Raw genomic sequence first — 20,105 nt, forward strand, 5'->3', positions numbered from 1 at the left:
CATCCCCTGCCCTAACCACTCCAGATTTCCAGGTGTGTTGGTACTGGCCTGTGATGTTGATACTCTGGTCTCAGTCTTAAGGACCACTGACAGGAATCTCTCTACTCCTTCAGCTGCTTGCCCCGTTCTTCCCTGCATGGCTCCAAAGTCAGCCACTCTTGCTTCTAGTACCACCTTTACCTTCAGGGTCAGGACAGACTCACTCCCTCTTGGGGAGTAATCTTGTCCATGTCTTCGCTTTCTTTAAGGTTCCCATAGTGGTTAACTCCACCTCCCAGGACGGGACTCACCAGCCAAGCAATTTCCTCCATTCCTGTGCCATCTCTCCCTTACAGAGCAGCCTCCTTGCTGGATCTGTCCAGGTAAGTCAAGGAACTGGGGTTTTTCTTTGAGCTCTGGGGTCGGTCCTCTATTCCTGTGTTCTCTTCTACATTCTTTCTCTTCTCTTCTTCTCTCCTCTCCTTCCACCTGCTGAATGCCCTCTTGGCATCCCTTAAATTTCCCTCTTGCCCAGCTGGGTCTGCCGTGGCAGCCTCCCCTTCGCTGCCTGCCTGACCCAGCTGTTTCCTCCTTCAGCATGGTTTTTCCTTCTCCTTTTGACTGCACTGTTCTCTTTCGGGGGTCAAGCCCCAGTAGTTGGATTTGAAACTCCATCCTTTGATCTGCTGGTTCCTTTCATTACTCAAAGCATGTCATTTGTCTTGCCCAGGCTCACCATGGTTTTCCCTGCCTCTCCGGGTAAGTTTGTTTTTTCTGGTTTTTCTCTATCATTCCTGTAACAGGGTGTTTCAGTCACCCTGTTACACACATTAAAATATAACAGTGTAGGGACAGGAGATGGTAAGGTGGACTTATAGTACTTGCAAATGTGGGTAATCATTTTGTCTGAAAAGACAGGGAAAAATAAATAAAAAAAGGAAGTTGGCACATGTTGATGTCTCATTTCAAAGTGACATTTGCATTTTGAAAACTGCAAAAAATTCATTCTGAAAGGGTTTAAAAACCACAAATGAAACACCAAACTTTACAGAAACCATTTTTTGCTTCTGGTTGACAATATTTCTCCCAATTTTTCAATTCAGGCAGTGACACCCCTCCTTCCTCCCCCCCAAAAAACCCCCCCAAACAAACAACTCCCCCTCAAAAACCCCTGCTCTCTGCATGGCCTTGTGATAGGTGCTGGTTCTGCAGGCATGGGCTGGCCACTGTCTATGGAATAGGCGTTGGTTGCAGAGAGATGTGGGGAGTCATGTTGTCACCACCCTGTTATCCTAGCCTCAGTCTCACCCGCTTGCCCATCCCATTCCCAGATGTCACTCCTTGCTTGCCTGCAACTCCATCCCATCTGCCCAGCTAAGCATACCCTGCCTGTGGGGGTCCCACTGGTTTCTATGGTGACCCAGCCTCCCTGTCCACTTGCCCACTCCATTCAGCATCCCTGGTGATGGGTGCAGGACAGATGGGCCAGGTTGCCTAGACAGCGGGGCCAGGTCTAGCAGTGGCATTGGGGAGTCTGGCAGTGACAGCCAGAGTGTGGGGGCAAGAGCAAGTTGCTACTGTGGGGGCTGCTGGGAAGCTGAGTCTGGGCACCATGCTGCCCTGCTCCTGCCACCACACCTCCCAGTGTCACAGACTACAGCTTTTGGCATGCCAGAGAGCTGCTGCTTGTGGAGATACGATAGGCTGTGCTCTGTGCCAGGTAGTGCCTCTGTGCCTGGGGGCAGTGGGCCTGGCTGTATGTGCCTCCTCGAGCCTAGGCCAGGCAGGGCTGAGGGACCTGCTACGGGCCAGACAGAGTCACCTGTCAAGTTGAATCTGGCTTATGGGCTGTATTTTGCCAGCCCCTCCTTTACAGCCTTAATAGATAAAGTTTTTCTAAAACAAGTGTGTATGTAATAGTGCCTTACAAAAATGACATATAACAATCTGGGTAGGTCTGTTATCAGTAATTTAATATTCTTTTGCTATTACTAATATTCCTTGGCCAAATATTTCAGTTATTAGACAACAATGTGAGGTGGTGATATTACAAAATGTAACAATTTGCTAAAAAATAAACAGCCTCTTAGAATCAAGAGTACTCTCCCTTGTCTTTCTCTATAATTACTACAGAAAATATAAAGATTACTTGTGGTAAGCCTGCTCTTCTTATTCAGTAACACCCACAAGTTTTTGCATATTATCATGGTACCATTCTGATTCCCACAAATTACTGTTCAGTAGTTCACACTGAAATAAGTACAATAGTCCAATAATTTTGCATGTGATTTTAGTTTAATACATTTTCATTTCAGACACACTAATCAGTCAATACATTTTGTTAGTGCTTCCCATCAAATCTGCATTCATAGAATCATAGAAAATTAGAGTTGGAAGAGACCTCAAGAAGGCATCTAGTTCAATCCCTTGCTCAAAGCACAACCAGTCCCAACTAGATCATTCCAGCCAAAGCTTTGTCTAGCTGGGTCTTAACAACCTCCAAGGATGGAGATTCCACAACCTCTCTGGGTAACTTGTTCCAATGTTTTACTACCTTCCTAGTAAGAATTTTTTTCTGAAGATCTAACCTAAACTTCCCTTGCTGCAACTTGAGATCATTGCTCTGTCACCTGCCATTACTGAGAACAGTTTAGTTCCTATTTGGAACCATCCTTCAGATAGTTGAAGGCTGCCCTCACTCTTTTCTTCTGCATACTAAATAAGCCCAGGTCCCTCAGCCTTACCTCACAAGTCATGTGCCCCAGCACTCTAACCATTTCCATTGCCCTCTGCTGGACTCTAATTTGTCTACATCCTTTCTGTAGTGAGGGGCCCCAAACTGGATACAGTACTCCAGAGGAGGGCTTACCAGTGCTGAATAGAGGGGCATAAACACTTCCCTTGATCTTCTGTCAATGCTCCTACCAAAGCAGCCCAGTTTGCCATTAGCCTTCTTCTCAACAAGGACACACTGCTTATTGTCCACTGTAACCCCCAGGTCCCTTTTTTGCAGAGCTGCTGCTTAGCCAGTTGGACCCCAGCCTGTATTGGTGGGACCTTATTTCCATACAGCACTGAAAAGGATAAATCAAGTAAAGTACCACATGCCATATCAAGTAATATTTTGACATAAGATAAGAGAACGTTGTAACAGAAAATACTATAGAGATGACTCATATTCAGGTAAGTGATAGCTGCTATGGACAAAGCACAACTTAATCATAGAAATATAGTAATCTTGGCTCTTCAGAAAGTATAATTTTTCAGTTAATCTTGAGTCAAGATTACCAAAGGTATCCAAGTAGACTAACTGTGCAATGTAGATCTTTGGATGCATGCCTTTGGTGTTAGACTGTCCCAGTAAATGTGAAGATTTTATCCACACAGTTAATTATGTAGGACATACTGTGGGTTAAACTTTTCCCATTTAGTTCAAAGTCTTTGCCCCTTTGTGCTCACAGTCATTTTCTTTGTTTTCTACCGGTGTGATTCATCTATAAAATATATTTGAACCACTTCTTCTTAGGTGGAAGAGAGGCTACTTGGTATTTATAGTGTACTTTTACTGTTGTGGTTATTTAATTGTGTTCCTCCCGCTCCTATTCGCCAACTTTGCATCCACAGTGTTCAATATTGCTAGTCACTTCCAAAATCAGGAAGTTTAAGATATACATGAGACAAGAGCTCAGAACTACATGAATCATCATCAAAGCATAGAATCATAGAAAATTAGGGTTGGAAGGGAAGGGATCTTGGGAGATCACCTACTCCTTTTGTAGACTTCAGTTTGTTCAAAGCAGGACCATCCACCCCTATATCATCCCAGCCAAGGCTTTGACTAGTCGGGTCTTAAAAACCTCCAAGGATCGAGATTCCATTACCTTTCTGGGTAATCTCTTCCAGTGCTTTATTGCCTTCCCAGAGAGAAAGTTTTCCTTAATATCTAACTTAAACTTTCCTTGCTGCAAGGACTATTAAGTCCATTAAATTAAGTGAAGTACTTTTGCATTTTTCTGTGTGCCATCTTCTGAACTGATCAGATCTGCAGCTGATATTGTTTAGATATCCCACCGACTACGAGTGTTGGATAAAGCTTCATTGAAGAATCAAGGTATAGCTTGTAAATACAATACAAATAGGTTTATTATCCCAATAGAAACATCAAGGCAAATGGATAGCTTTTCTCCAGCAACTTTTGTTCCTAATTTACATATAAAGAACCTTCAGCACAAAGACCAAGTGACTTGTCAATAGATATGCAGGATGTGTGGGAGACAGCTAAGACTAGAACTCTGATTTCCAGTCCTGTTCCTGGACCATTGTAATTAATCTAGAAAACATTTGTTGAGAACATTGAAGACATGTAGGTGTGGATCTCTGTAAATCGCACCATCCCAGGCTGCAAGAGCCAGATGTGCCCCGACATCATCATCACGAATGAAGAGGCCAAGAAGATCGTGATCATGGATGTTGTGGCAGAAAGCCACCTTGGTTTCTCTCCAAAATCTCTGCCCTGTGACAATGTGATAAAATCTCTGTGCTGTGACCATTTGAGTAGGGTGGGCTCAGCAGAGGAGACCATACCCTTACCCTGTCTCTTTAGGGAACTTGAGCTGGCTGCATTCCTGAGGGAGGAGGGAAACCTGCTCCCTCTGCCTACGTGACTGGTACCTGGGTGAGGATTCAGCATTGCGAATCCCCTCCCTCCCCTTCATAGTTTCATAGTTGGTAGGGTTGGAAGGGACCTGAGCAGATCATCAAGTCCAACGCTCTGCCCTGTCATGGACAGGAAAGAATGCTGGTGTCAAACGACCCCAGCTAGGTGATTATCTAGCCTCCTTTTGAAGATGCCCAGAAGCGAGCACCACTTCCCTTCGAAGCTGGTTCCAGATCCTAGCCACCCTGACTGTGAAGTAGTGCCTCCTGATATCTAGCTTGAATCTACTCTTGGTTAACTTATGGCTGTTATTCCTCGTTACTCCCCGTAGTGCTCGGCGGGAACAGGGACTCTCCTATAACCTGCTAGTCCCCCCGACCAGTTTGTAGACAGCCACCAGATCCCCTCTCAGCCTTCTCTTGTGGAGGCTGAACAGGTTCAGGTCCCATAGCCTCTGCTCGTAGGGCCTGCCTTGCTGCCCCCTAATCATGCAAGTGGCCTTCCTCTGGACCCTCTCGATGTGGTCCACATCCCTCCTGAAGTTTGGCGCCCGGAACTGGACACAGTACTCCAACTGTGGCCTGACCAGTGTCGCACAGAGGGGGAGGATCACCTCCTTGGACCTGCTTGTGATGCATCTGTGGATGCATGACAAGGTGCGGTTAGCCTTCCTGACCGTGTCCCCATTTTGATGGCCCATGTTCATTTTGGTATCAATAATGACACCAAGATCCTTTTCTGCTTCTGTGCTGATGAGAAGGGAGTTCCCCAGCTTCTAGGTATGCTGCTGGTTCTTCCTCCCCAGGTGCAGTACCTTGCATGTGTCAGTATTGAATCCCATCCTGTTCTCATCTGCCCACCCCTGTAACCTGTCTAGATCTGGTTGCAGCCTGTCCCTCTCCTCCAGCCTGTCCACTTCTCCTCACAATTTAGTGTCATTCGCGAATTTGGACAAGGTGCTTTTCACCCCTCATCCAAGTTGCTAATGAAGATGTTGAACAGTGCAGGCCTGAGGACTGAGCCCTGGGGGACCCCACTGCCCACATCCCTCCAGGTTGAAAAAGACCCATCCACCACCACCCTCTAGGTGCAGCCCTCCAGCCAATTTCCAACAATCTGACTATGTAGGCATCGACGTCACAGTCACCTAATTTCTTAATGGGAATGGGGTGAGAGACAATGTCGAAGGCCTTCCTAAAGTCCAGAAAGACTATGTCCACCGCGACACCTGCGTCCAAGTATTTTGTTACCTGGTCATAGAAGGCCACCAGGTTGGTCTGACAGGACCTGCCTCTAATGAACCCATGTTGGTTACCCCTAAGCATGATCTTCCCTGCTGGTCCCACCCCCTTTCCTACCCCCAGGCTTAATTGGCTAACACTGTATTTTCTGTAATCTAGTTGCATTCCCCTCCTCACACCCATCCCTTTTATGTTAGTCCCTTGCTTGGGAGCTCTGTAGTTCTCTACTGGCTTTGTCATCTTTTTGGTTCATAACTGTTAACATCTATTAATAAAATTAATTCTGTCCAGGTAAACATGTGCTAAGTATTAACATTGCTGTTAAATATACATATGAATTTTCCAGTCCACATATGAGTTTTCCAGTTTAAGACCTTATGAAACCAGAAATCAGTTCTGATTCTGTGGCAGTATAGAATTTTGTTTTGCATGATTTTAATTAAAGATAGCCATGTAACATTTACTGAAATGAAAATGGGGTTAAAGAGAAAATGCGTGTACTTTGCAACCTCTGGAGAACTTGTCAATTTCAAACCAGTTTGGAAGTACTTGAACTTACATTAATATTCTTTATTTGAATCTAGTTTTTATTTGTTCCCCTGCTTTAGTGTTTCTAAAAGAAGTGTATGAAGGAAGAAGATAAGCATGTTTATTTGCAGACAAGAATGTCTTCTGTTTACCAGCTAGAGATCCCAATGGAATCTACCACAACCTCTGCTAATGTGGAAAATATTGATGTGTTTGCAGAAGTTCAGAAATACATTATATGCTTTTTTCTTCAAAAGAGGCACAGGCTTTCTCCCGCACCAATTTTTACATTTTGTTACTCTTACAACTTTAATGTTATACAGTTGCTCATAGCCTAAGAATTGCTGGAGGAGTTGTTGATAACAAAAAAAAAAAATGAGATGCCTGATTCAAAATGTATTGGGCCTAATATCAGGCTGTTTCATCATTCAGTGCGCACAATGCATTCAGTTTTCAAAAATGGATGTCTTAATAGGCTATCAAGATCTCACCTGTAGATATTCAGAAGAGTATTTGGCACATTCATCATAGGAAAAATGTCTATATGATTGATGAGATTTGAGTTTTAGATATATTTTTAAGGGGCTAGAACAAAAACTGAAGTAGAATAAAGATATCTGAATCCAAAATTGCAATTCTGACAACTCCACTCCACTGATGCCTAACCCCATAGCGAATAAGTTCAATATATAGCTCTGGTTTTGACAGTAAATTGCTCCCGCTTCCTATAGTCCCCTCTCCCCGCCCCATACCTATAGTTCTGTTTTTGGGCACACATAAAAATATTTCAGTTGTGATTGAGCTTAGCAGCTCAGCTTCCATCTCAAAGCTAAGACCCATATGCTGGGTGTTCCTTCATCCATCCCACCCAAGAGGCATGATTCAGAGCGTACTTATCAGATTGGTCCCCACAAAATGCAGGGCTTCCTTTTGAAATAGTGGTGATGGAACCCTTTTATCCAATGATGTTCTGGTTGGGGTACTTGCTTCATGGGAAATCCATGCTTGTTTCCTTTCTCTACCAAAAGAACATTTCCCATTTCCATGAAGAATGCACTAACTACACAATATAGGCTACTCTGGGGTGATGGCACTATCGACTCACCTACTTCATAGAAGTGAACCAGAGAGAAGACAGAGGGAATGATTCTTAGTCTAGTGGTACCAGTAGGGAGTTGGGCTCAAGTCTCTGTTCCCAGGATCACATAATATATTCATTGGATGAAAAGTATAAGTAAAACATGTAAACGATCCTTGAAAAAGTGACTAGAACACAGTGATACCTCTTCAAGGGAAATCCCTGAACCACCAGGCTATCGAGTCATGTTACATTTGTTCTTTGCTCAATGAATTTTGTATGTTTTATGAAAAGTGGAACTCTCTTGAGAGGTAGAATAAAGAGAAATGAATTAATTGACATCAGGCCTTTTTCATTGTGGATGAATACTTTAACTGCTAAACTGTCATAAAAAGGCTCCCAATCACTTCCATTTTAAAATGAAAGGGCATAGGTGCCTACCTTTGCCTTTAGTAATCTTCAGTCAAGGAGTTAGCCTACCAAAGGTAGCCTAAAGTTGAGTACAAACATTTGGGCCAGCCTAGCTCAATCTTGAGCATTCTTTCTGCAGCATTCTATCCATGCTTTTGTGTCCTGACTCTTTATGAACCTATTAGTGCATAGCTCAGGGCATATCTGTTGCTTCTTTGGTCTGACATGTTTCAGGATCCATTCCCACACAACAGTGTCTAGTGCAAGAGAAATTGTTTGTTCATGGGGGGAAATTATGGGAAGGACTTTGTAAGACAATGATCACTCTATTAATCTGCGTGGCATCTTCAATGCAAGTGTAGTTGATTTTAGCTTGAGCTAATGCATAGCTGGAGCTTGAGCCCAAACTCTACTTGAGCGAGTAAATACAAGTCCAAAGTACAAACAGGTTGAGGGCTGTGTGTGTGGATGGCAGGAAAATTTGGGCAAAAATGTGTGTAAGAACATGTGATAACCAGGCAAGCATATCTTAAAAGGCAAAAGGCTGAACACAGAGGTCTAGAGGTTCAAAAATTTCAACAGGCAGTCTGTAAAGAGTTGCTTATCCATGATTGTTACCACTGTTTAAAAACAACAACAATAAAATAATCCAACCCAAACCCAGGCCTGAACAACTAAGTTGGTAGAAGTCTCTTTTAATTTTTCCCAGTATTACTTAATGCACACCTTGATGAACATGGACACCAGGAATCAATTAATTCAGAGTAAAGCACGAAAAAGTAGAATGCACAATATTTCTAGATGACTTACTGCTCAAGTTCTGGAAGGAAGGTGTAGCTTGCAATGCTACAAAAAGAATGAAAAAGGCAATGAAAAGTGATGGCTCCATGATGAAAAGCTAGCAATCTGGTGGTGGAAAAACAATTTAAAAGCCAAAATTTAGCAAGTAATGAAAGAAAGTAGACTGAGGTTAAAGGAAACTGACTACCAGTCCTGGCTGCATCAGCACCTCCCCCACAACACTGGCTTCCTGGCTACACTGGCTGCTGTAGCCATGGTGGAGAGATGGTGTAGAATGCAGAGGGGGTGGTGGTGGAGGAGAAGCACCGCCTGACTTCATTCTAGTGTCCTCCCACCTTAAGCAGCATTTGGGTCTTATGCCCTACTCATCCACCCATAGTTATGCTACTGGAGGACAGTGTCTTGATTATGCATCTGTACTGTATTTCATACAACTGTACTTCAAGACCAGAAAGTTTAACACAAACATCCATGACTATATTACACAGGACTTATTAGGGTATAAAGGCCCTGCCACATGTTCAAATGAATGCTGGATAGAAACCAACTATAGAGTTGTTATATATTTTCAAGCACTAACTTTGTAGCTGGTTGGCTCTTTTTATAGCTAGATAGTCATTTTATGGTGTGATAATTACTTTGCACATATAGCTGATCTAAATTTATTGCTCAGTTATCCAGTTAATTGTGTGATAATTGCTTTGCACTTGTGGCTAGCCTTACATTACATGAATGGTCCATCTAAATTTATTGTGCAGTTAGCCAGTTCATTGTGTAATGTATGCAACATGTAGCTGGGGCCTAAGAGAGATAAGAATTTAGACTAAATTAAAATGATCTGATGAAGTGAGCTTTGGTTCACAAAAGCCCATGCTACATATTTCTGATTTAGTTAGTTTATAAGGTGTACATCTACTGTGCCTTTTGTTTAAAATTAGTCATTTTTTAGTCAAAACGTAAGTGAACAGAGATCACTGAGAACTTTTTGGCAGGTCCTCAGCCATTGTCCCACCATTCCAGGCTCTTGTCTGAATCTGATTCTAATTTAATTTCATCACACATTAGTATTCCACAGAATCAGTTCTCCCTCACTAAGCCTTCTGGGCTAGATAATCAGGAAGTTTATATCACTGCTGCTTCATTGCCTTCAAGGAAATTTACATGAATTTATCTCAGGTGAGGATCTGATCCATGCATGTAAATTCCTTTACATCATCCCAAAACCTAAAACAGCCTTTCTGCAAAGGTTTTGCCATGATAATCTATGCTATTTAAAACCATATTATTAGACTGATACTTCTTAAAATGAAGTATGTACTCCATTCACAAGGATACTGTATGTTGTTTCAGAGCAACTAAAATTTGATTGCTTTCTAATTTAAATCTTCTTTAGTTAATTTCTGGAAATATTCAAAGGGTATTATCATGGAATGGGGTGTCAGCAATTCCAGTGTTGATTTAAAATGGAACTATAGCTTTAGTCCCAAACCAATGTTTTACAACAGTATTTGACTACAACCTAACCATATCAACAGAATGCAATTCCACTGTAACATTTGATGTTCTTAAGTTAATTGCTGTGGCAAAGTGGACATCCCCACTAGCCACAGTTAGCCCCCACACCTGCCTCTGAGCATGCTGCCCGCCATGCCTTGTTGGAATAATAATATGCTGTTAAATAAGGAAGGAGGCTGCCCATTACTGCACCCCCATATTTGGGGGTGTCCGTGGCTCTGTACCTCCCCTACACGGTGGCCCAAGCCTCGCAGATGGCATCCAGATGTTACACTGCCCCCAGCCTACAGCCGGAGCATGCTTAGGCCACACTGTCAGGCCTCAGTCTCACGTGCATTCAAACCGCCTGCCTCTCACTCGGGCCTCACTCACTCCACCCTCTCTCACAGGGTCTCTTTCTTGCATTGACAACTTATGCCACCTTGCACCCTCTTGGAGCGGGCACCCTTTGGCCATAGGCTTTGCTAGTCCATTCCTTGGGTGGCAGATGTACTGTCTGTTGGGCCTCTCCTGGGACCCTCACCAGGGTAGTGGAGAGCCAATTACCCGACCAAATCTAAGCATACTCAAGCCCTTTCTGGGGTGACACAAAGTATGTATATGTACTGGGCCCTTGGCCCTCTAGTTCTTTTCCCCCTCTACTCAGGGCTCCACACTGCCCCCCCTCTCAGAGCTCCACACTGCCTCCTTTACTCAGGGCTCCATACCGCCCCCTTTACTTGGGGTCTCGGGGCTTCTTTCCTCGGGTGGGCTCAGGTGTCCATATCCATGCCTGGCCCCCTCTACCTCCGTTGTCACCTGACCCACCCAAAGGTGGAAGCTGGGGTTAAAGCATCCCAACCCGGCTTTCACTGGGGTGGTAATTGGCCTGGCATTTTCTGGGGGCTCCCACGCCACTGAGAGTCCCACCAGGCCACCCACTCCTGGCAGGGTGCAGTTTTAGGTCATGCCCAGGACCAGGAGCCTCTTGACCATCCCCCACGGCTCCTTGCCTCCAGATGATACTAGCAGCCTTGCAGCCAGGCAATGTTGTTGCCTGGCCTTCCTGCAGCAAAATGCCCTGTTTATATGGGCAGCACTGAATCCAAAATGGCTCCCCTCATCAGGTACTTTCCGGCTGCTGGCTTCAGGCCCTTAAAATGGCAGGCACAAACAGTGCCCTACCACAACTGCAGAAAGAAAAAAAACACTTGCAGTGGATGGAGGCAGTACTATATTATTACTGTGCATCATTCACTCAGCAGTAATCAAGGATTAGGTACAGGAACATAAAGTAAGGGACCTAAAGCATTCTTTGCATTTATTTCAAAAAAAGGTTATATAAACACGTTTCATGTACAAATAAAAATGAATATCTCATACTAAACCAACTTTGTCATAAAGAACATACTGGACATGTCTAAACGTGCAATTATGCCATCTTAAATTTACTGCACAGTAAGTGGGAATAGGCCAGTGTCTACGCATGCAAGTGATGTGGGACTAAATTTAGACCCAGGCCACAGCAGCCTGCTATGTGCCCCTGTGGTCCCTCGGGGGGGGTCCAGGCTCTGGCCACATGGCTACCAGCACCTGGGACTAACTTTAGTTCCAAGTAGAAGCTAGACCCAGCTGCCAGCACTTGGGACTAACTTTAGTCCCAAACTGAAGCCAGGAGAGGCAGGCAGCCAGCCAGGAGCCTTGGGGCTGAACTCAGGCTTGTCCCCTAGTAGCCTGGCAGATCCAGCAGGGAGGCCCCCTAGGTTACTGTGCAGTAATGCATCTACATGTGCATGATGCAGGTATCAAATTTACACTCAAGTTAGCATGTCACCATATTTACTGCACAGTACAGGCATGCGCATGTAATTTGGGTTACCGTGCAGTAAATGTGCACATGTAGGCATGCCCAAGGAGAGGTAGGTCCTTGGTCAGCCATCTAATGTAGCCCTCTGTCAATGATGCTACAAATTATATTTTAAAATAAAACCACACTGTATTATTCAACATATAATTCTGAAATATTAGCCTGAAACATGTCATGCATAAACACAACTGCATTTGAAAATAAAAGTTAATTAAATTCATACAGAGATTACATATTCAGTCTATTACTTTCTGACAAAGCAATTCTATGGTTATACAGAAACCACAAAGAATCTGCTCAGTTTTAGGTAGGGCTGGAAGGGACCTCATGAGGTCTTCCCTGTTTTTAGTTATAATATCCTCCCTGACTTAAAAAAGGTGAAGTCCTCTTATATCCTTCAGAACAATTCCTTTTTCAAAACACTGGGTGACTGGGCATGGCATTTAAGTTGGAAGAGAGCCACACCTATGTTTTATTAAACGGGCAACAAGCAAGGATTCAGAAAATTAAAAACAAATAGAACAACCCACCCCTCTTCATCTCTCACACACGTGCGCATGCATGCACACACATGCATACACACTTAAGCAGAACAGGGGAGTATAGCGTAGCAAGTATTCTTTACTAAACTGGGAAAGGTCAATCCATGATATATCTTCTGAAATAAGCATAAACTTCTTATACAGCAGTGGGAGCCAAACTTTTTCAAAGGGGTGCCATAAATCAGTCCCCCGACTACTACTCCAGTCCCCTTTCCCTGCCTAATGTGTTGCTCTGCTTTCTGCTCCTAGCCCAGTGCTCCCTGCTCAATCTGCTACTTTGCTTTCTGCTTCTTGAACAATTTGCCACTGTGCTCCCTGCTCTCTCCCTGATCTGCAGTGTGCCACCCACAGAGGCTTCTCATGCCACTTGTGGCAGCTATGCCACAGGTTGGCCATCCCTGCTATACAGGAACTTTGAATTTACTGAAATGGTCTAAGAAAAATGTGTATAATCCCAATGCCATAAGAGGGGTGTTTGTGCCTAAAAGCTTGCAAAGAAACTTTTTTCCAACTATTTTGTTGAGCTAATAAAAGATATCACATCTACCCAAAGAACCCATCTACACTGCACATTTAGTCCTGGTGATGAACATTCATGTTTGAATTAGCCATGAATTGAAGGACTGCAGCCAGAATACATGAATTCAAATGATTCTTTGCAAACTTTGTGGATTTGCACTACATCATAGTGAAGTAGACTACTCTCATGCCCCCTACTTGAGCTGCAGCTGCTCCTTTTCTTGCCACCAACTGCTCTTGATTCCCCTGGCCAGCAGCAATCAGCAGTGTGGGAAGGAGCGTTAGTGACTTGGAAAGTGGGGGGGATAGGGGAAGCACTGCTGATTGCTTCTGTGAGCTGCACATAGCCCCCTAGGAAACTTTTGAATACTCCACACTTTGGTAAACACTGATTTTGTTCTTTAAAATGTACCCTGGTTATGCAAATTTCTGCAGGCTTTGATTGAATAACAGCACTTAGGCAGAGAACAGGAATCTGTAGTTATTTAGGAGAAAAAATGGAACAGTTATACAAATAAGAGTCTTTTAGCGTTCATGAAAAAGTGAATACTTAAGAATAAATAACTACAGCACTCCTGCACTCTGACTGGCCAAGACAATTGTTTTTCATTATAGTTTCACACTCTTTTTCTGATGTGGAAAGAGTATATGTAATGCTAAAAGGTTTTTTCTTCAAATAACACTTTTTTCTTATTGATAATAAAAGCAGATAACAGCAAAGTAGAGAGCCAGTTTATTTCATAACTCAGATAAGAACTCCTAGCATGATGGTGCCACAAGTAATGTCACAGCTCAGCGAAGCAATAGTCTTACCTTGCAGATGTAATTATTAGAGCCAAAACAGCAAATTATAATGCACCATTTATCATTTACATACAGCACAATAATACAATGTCAGCACAAGTGTTTCACACCAACTTTTAGGAAGCTGTGCTGTCAAACTGGTACAACTATCATTTATAAAAAGCCACTAGCTTAGCATTTTCAAATCCGGTCCCAGGGACAAATTGTTTGTTGGTTCCATTCACATCACAGGGCAAAGTGACAAACTGGTACACAAAGTTCTTCACATTATAGACCATGGATTTAAAAAGAAGGGATTATTTCAACTCTTAATTCAGTGCACAGGAAGAGCTGGGAGGGATACCTCAACAACATCTGCATGCCTTATGCTCTGCTTTAGTCTGTCCTATGGGTTTTTTCCTTTTCATAACTGTTAAAATTCTTTAAAAGCACAAGAAAAAAAAAGTAGAGTAACAAAAAGTGCGTAAAAATGACAAAATACCTGATTAATTATATGCTGTTGTAATTTTTCTCCACACACTGAAAGAGAAAACAAATAGAAGTAATTAGCTTTAACATATTCTAATGAATAAAACGATCATATACATAACACAACAAAAATGATGCAGTCAACAAAAAACAAAATATGATTAAATAACAAAGTACAAAGGAGTATAACAGGCTTCAAAAGGAACATACTAAAATGGAAATTTAGCCAAAGCCATAATATTTGTGGAATGGAACAAATACTGTCATATACAAACTACAAGGACTAAGGTACAATTTAAAGGATAGCCAATGAAAAACAGTAAGGCTAATATGAGACAAAATAGGTATGTTAGAGATCAGAATCACTAATCCACTATGAAATAATCAGACAAAGGAAAAAGGGAATTACAGGGCATGTCTACATATGCTTTTATGTGCGCTTAAACTTAATGCACATTTGCCTAATGTGTATTAAGGTGATTTAGGCACGTGTCTACACATGCATGCACTAAGGCGCATTAATATGGTGTGCAAACTGCTGTGTCAACATATACAGCCTTAGCACATCTACACGTGCATTAAGGTGCTTTAGGTATTTGTGTCAAAATTTGATACCTGCAAAAGGAAGTATCACATTTAGGCACAAATAGCCTAAAATAGCCATATTTAAGGTGCATTAAGGGTGCACATGTGTAGACTCACGCCCTTCATGCACCTTAAAAATGGTTAATGCACGTTAAATTGGCACGTGTTAAATTAGATGCTCCTTCGGAAAAGTTACATATATTTTAAGTGATCTGCTCTGGGTAATGGGAAAGATAGGTACTCCAAACTAATATCTGAAATTAATGGAAGTGATTGACACAGCTAGCACCCAGACTGTCAATAAATAATTTCAACACAGTATTGGAACTAAGGCCCTGGATTCCAATAATTAATTAGTAACAGAGATGTCAAAGCTTGGATGGAAATAAAAGATAAGGAAGCAAACCTACTAATAATTATATAATTTAATTTAAATCAATAAGAATGGAAGATGATCATATTATGTCCAATTTTATGAAGAATTGATACACACGCATTTTATGTTGGAATGGAATCGCATATAGATATCGCATGCAATATCACACCATTAGGCCAACCCAGATGGTGACTGGATTGCAATGGACTGGCCAGTCACATAGGGAAATATCCTTCTACAAAGCACAGGGTTCTTGACCAGTTATATCCAGCCACCCAAGCCCCATGGCGCACTCTTGGAATATATAATTTTCTGGGACGTGTGCTCAAGCATGATGCATGGATGTTCAAGTCTACCAAACTAGAACCTCTGAAACATGGTTCCGGTGTAGTTAACTCAAGCGACACTTATTTGGAAAAGTGTTATTTTTCCATTAAAAAAAAAGAGACATCCCCAGTTAAATCAAGAGTACAGTATTATTTCAAAATCTACACTAAATTGTGTTGATGCCATGTCAAAGGACAGTTTATTGTAAGGTTTTATTATAAAAAATTACAGGGATGTGTTAGAGGCATTTGGTGGATGGCATAAGATGTATCCAGATAAAGAAAAAGACAAATTTTACATTATGAAATGAAAACAAGATGAAAACAAATTAGATGTCAAAAACTTTCTAAAAAGGTACAGATGGAAAACAAAGCAAGCCTACTAGGCAATGCAAAAATCAAAAGTTCAAAATGAAGACAACAAAATTTCAAAGTTGCAGGATTACTCCTACAGTATATAGTGGCAAAGAGATCATTAATATTTAGACTAGATTTAAACACATATGAATAACAGTGGCACCTATAGCTAAGATAAGTTGTATACATAGCCAAAGTTAATAATCAGGGCCAGGTACAGACATTATACTTTTACCAATATATGTGATTGGAAACTAGACTATACCCATAAGAGAACAGAAATTCAGCACATATAGACTGGTTTAAAAATGGTGAAACTTAGTCTAAGATTTGCCCCCATCCACCAAAGGTAAGTGTGTGTTCTGTTTGCTACTGGTTTAAACTATGGTGCTTATAGAGAACCGCATAACTTAGATAGATTCCACCTTGGGCTTTTTAACTGTCTGTACTTAGCCCAGGTGGCTTGTTTAAGAAATTCTACACCATCATAATATTGCACAACCTTACTAATTGAATTATGGTTTTGTGTGCTTATTTGGCTTTCTTCTGAACCATTCTGGGAGTGGTAATGGAGATAATGGTCTAGGACACCCAATACTGGTACTTTACTATAGTAATGGAGTTTGTATTTCTATTAAGAATGACATACCTTTTCAAAATGAAATCTATTTTTACCATTTAGGGAGAGCAATTTTAATTAGTAGTCTGTAGCAATAAGTCTACAGAGTGACCACGGCAATTACACTCCTCCTGCAACTGGAGGTCATCCATAACCACTGGAGACAGTCAAGAACTCCTACTCATACATTTAGGTTTACTAGCAGTTGGAACTATCTAGAACAATTGCAATGGGACTTCCTTCACAATTTATCAGCATGGCTCTTTAACTGGCCTGGGAATATGATACTAAATTATAGTTGTATAACTGAGGTACGTGGCTGTTGTGGGGGTGACTGGGGCAGTACTAGGTACCCCTTTGAGCACAGGAGTACAAAAATAGCTGCTGCTGCAGTGGCAGCTGGCTGCACCCCTGCCATCAGCACCAATGCACCTCTCTGCACTGTGGCTAACCAGAGCATGGAGCTGCCATGCTATATCTCTGCTAAATGATGATGCACTCACTTCCTCATAGTTTCATAGTTTCATAGTAGCTAGAGTCGGAAGGGACCTAGGTAGATCATCTAGTCCGACCCCCTGCCTTGGCAGGAAAGAGCACCGGGGTCAGATGACCCCGGCAAGGTGCTCATCTAACTTCCTTTTAAAAATCCCCAGGCTAGGAGCCTGCACCACTTCCCCTGGAAGCCGGTTCCAGGCCCTAGCCGCCCTGACTGTGAAGTAGCGCCTCCTAATATCTAATCTAAACCTACCCTCCGCCAGCTTGTGACCGTTATTCCTGGTCACTCCTGGCAGCACACGGGGGAACAGGGACTCCCCCAATACCTGCTGATACCCCCGATCAGTTTGTAGCAGGCCACAAGGTCCCCCCTTAACCTTCTCTTGTGGAGGCTAAACAGGTTCAGGTCCCGTAGCCTCTCCTCATAAGGCCTGCCCTGCTGACCCCCGATCATACGAGTGGCCCTCCTCTGGACTCTTTCCATATCGTCCACGTCCCTCTTGAAGTGTGGCGCCCAGAACTGGATGCAGTACTCCAGCTGCGGCCTGACCAGTGCCGCATAGAGGGGGAGGATCACCTCCCTGGACCTGCTCGAGATGCATCTGTGGATGCATGACAGGGTACGGTTGGCCTTCTTGACTGCCTCCCCACACTGCTGGCCCATGTTCATCGTGGAGTCAATGACGACTCCAAGATCCTTTTCCGTCTCCGTGCTGGCAAGAGGGGAGTTCCCCAACCTGTAAGTGTGGTGCCGGTTCTTCCTCCCCATGTGCAACACCTTGCACTTAACAGTGTTAAACCCCATCCTATTCTCATCCGCCCACCGTTGCAACCTGTCAAGGTCAGCTTGTAGCCTATTGCACCCTTCTAGTGCACCCACATCCCCCCACATCTTAGTGTCATCAGCAAACTTGAACAGGGAGCTTTCTACCCCCTCATCCAAGTCACTGATGAAGATGTTGAACAGTGCGGGCCCGAGGACCGAGCCCTGCGGAACCCCACTGCCCACGTCCTTCCAGGTCGAGAAGAACCCATCCACTACCACCCTCTGGGTGCGGCCCTCCAACCAGTTAGCGACCCATTTGACTGTGTGGGCATTGACACCACAGTCTCCCAGCTTTTTGATGAGGACAGGGTGAGAGACAGTGTCGAAAGCCTTCCGGAAGTGCAAAAAGACTACATCCACAGCAACCCCTGCGTCTAATGATTTGGTGACCTGATCGTAAAAGGCCACCAGGTTGGTCTGACAAGACCTGCCACCGATGAACCCATGTTGGTTGCCCCTGAGCATGCATTCCCCCGCAAGGCCCTCCTGGATGTGTGCCAGGATAATTTTTTCAAAGAGCTTACCCGGGATTGAGGTAAGACTAACTGGCCTGTAATTTCCCGGGTCCTCCTTTTTTCCCTTTTTGAAGATAGGGACCACATTGGCCCTCTTCCAGTCCTCCGGCACCTCACCAGAGCACCACGAGTGCTCATAGAGCTGCGCCAGGGGTCCCGCAATGACCTTGGCCAGTTCCTGTAGAACCCTAGGGTGAAGATCGTCCGGACCAGTGGACTTGAACACGTCCAGCCTCTCCAGAAGTACCCTAACTAACTCCTCACTAACCCCTGGCCCAGGCGTGTCTCTCCCGGAGCCCGAGGGGGGCCCAGCAGGGAGGTGGCTGAACTGGTCCCTACTTAGGAAGACAGAGGCAAAGAAATCGTTAAATATGTTAGCTTTGTCATCTGGCATGACGACTAAGTTGCCCATCGTGTCCTGCAGGGGCCCCACATTACCCGGGACCCTCTTTTTACCCCCTATGTATTTGAAGAAGGACTTCTTATTGTTCTTAATCCGGGAAGCTAGTCCTATCTCCATCTCTGCCTTGGCCTTCCTGACTGCCCCCCTACATCCTCGGGCGACTGCAACATAGTCCTTCTTGGTGATGACCCCATCCCTCCATTGGGTGTATGCCTCCCTTTTAGCAAGGAGACATTCCCGGATGCTCTTAGTGAGCCATGGGGGTTTATGTGCCCTCCTGCTCCCTTTGACCCTTGTTGGGATTACCTCCCTTTGGGCATGGAGGATCGTCTCCTTAAGGAGCAACCACTCACCTTGGACATCTGGCTCCCTTCCCCTCTGGGTCCTCAGCGCTTCCCCAACGATCCTCCTTAGCTTGTTGAAGTCAGCCCTCCTAAAGTCTAGGGCTGTTGCCTTGCTGCAGCCCTTTGCCACCTTACGCTGGATGGTGAATTCCAGCAAGCGATGATCACTGTCTCCCAGGTGGCCCATCACCCGCAGCCCCCTCACCAGGTCGTCACCCGTGGCCAGCACCAGGTCCAACAAGGCGTCTCCCCTGGTGAGGCTGTGCACCTCCTGGGTTAGATGGAGGTCCTGCACTCTGGCTAAGAACCGACGTGAGCGGTCAGACTTGGCTGACTGCTCTTCCCAGCAGATGTCTGGGAAGTTCAGGTCCCCCATGATGACCACATCCTTAGCCCTCACTGCCTCTGTGAGCTGACCTAAGAATTCCTGGTCGAGCTCTTCTCCCTGGTTGGGAGGTCTATAGTAGACTCCCACCGTTAAGTCTCTATCCCCTGGACTGCCTTTTACTCTAACCCAGAGCACCTCAGAGTGCCCCCCCTCTACCCCCTTGCTAATTGACGAGGAAGTATATTCATTCAAGAGCTATCATGGAAATACTGATCCTTTCTTTAAATTACTGTCTCTGTACTAGCATACAGAATATAAACTATGTAGATTTTTGAAAACTGGGTAATAACTGTATATTTTCAAATTGAACACAAGTATCTTATTATTACTAAGAGAAATGAGCTTCCCTACTGATCCATTACACTGATTTCTTCATAACGAGAAAAACTGAAGATAATCTACTACTTTAGGCTATATCATAAGGTTGCTTCTTAATTATAATTATTTCCTGCATGCTGGTTTAGTATTTTTGTTTGCTACAT

The 20,105-nt window shown here is 43.8% G+C and overlaps 1 protein-coding gene across 2 annotated transcripts in view; it reads right to left on the reverse strand.

The window, feature by feature from the left end:
- CHST9 (carbohydrate sulfotransferase 9) overlaps positions 1–20,105 on the reverse strand; it is a 176,066-nt gene that overhangs the window by 18,809 nt on the left and 137,152 nt on the right. For both annotated transcript variants that reach the window (XM_090039865.1, XM_090039864.1), the window contains one exon: positions 14,403–14,440. In XM_090039865.1, coding sequence (XP_089895991.1) covers positions 14,403–14,440 — 38 coding nt within the window. The remainder of the gene's footprint in view (positions 1–14,402; positions 14,441–20,105) is intronic.

The sequence above is a fragment of the Crocodylus siamensis genome, chromosome 3, assembly GCF_052110815.1.
Source record: "Crocodylus siamensis isolate JL-2025a chromosome 3, ASM5211081v1, whole genome shotgun sequence".
In the NCBI taxonomy this organism is placed as follows: domain Eukaryota; kingdom Metazoa; phylum Chordata; order Crocodylia; family Crocodylidae; genus Crocodylus; species Crocodylus siamensis.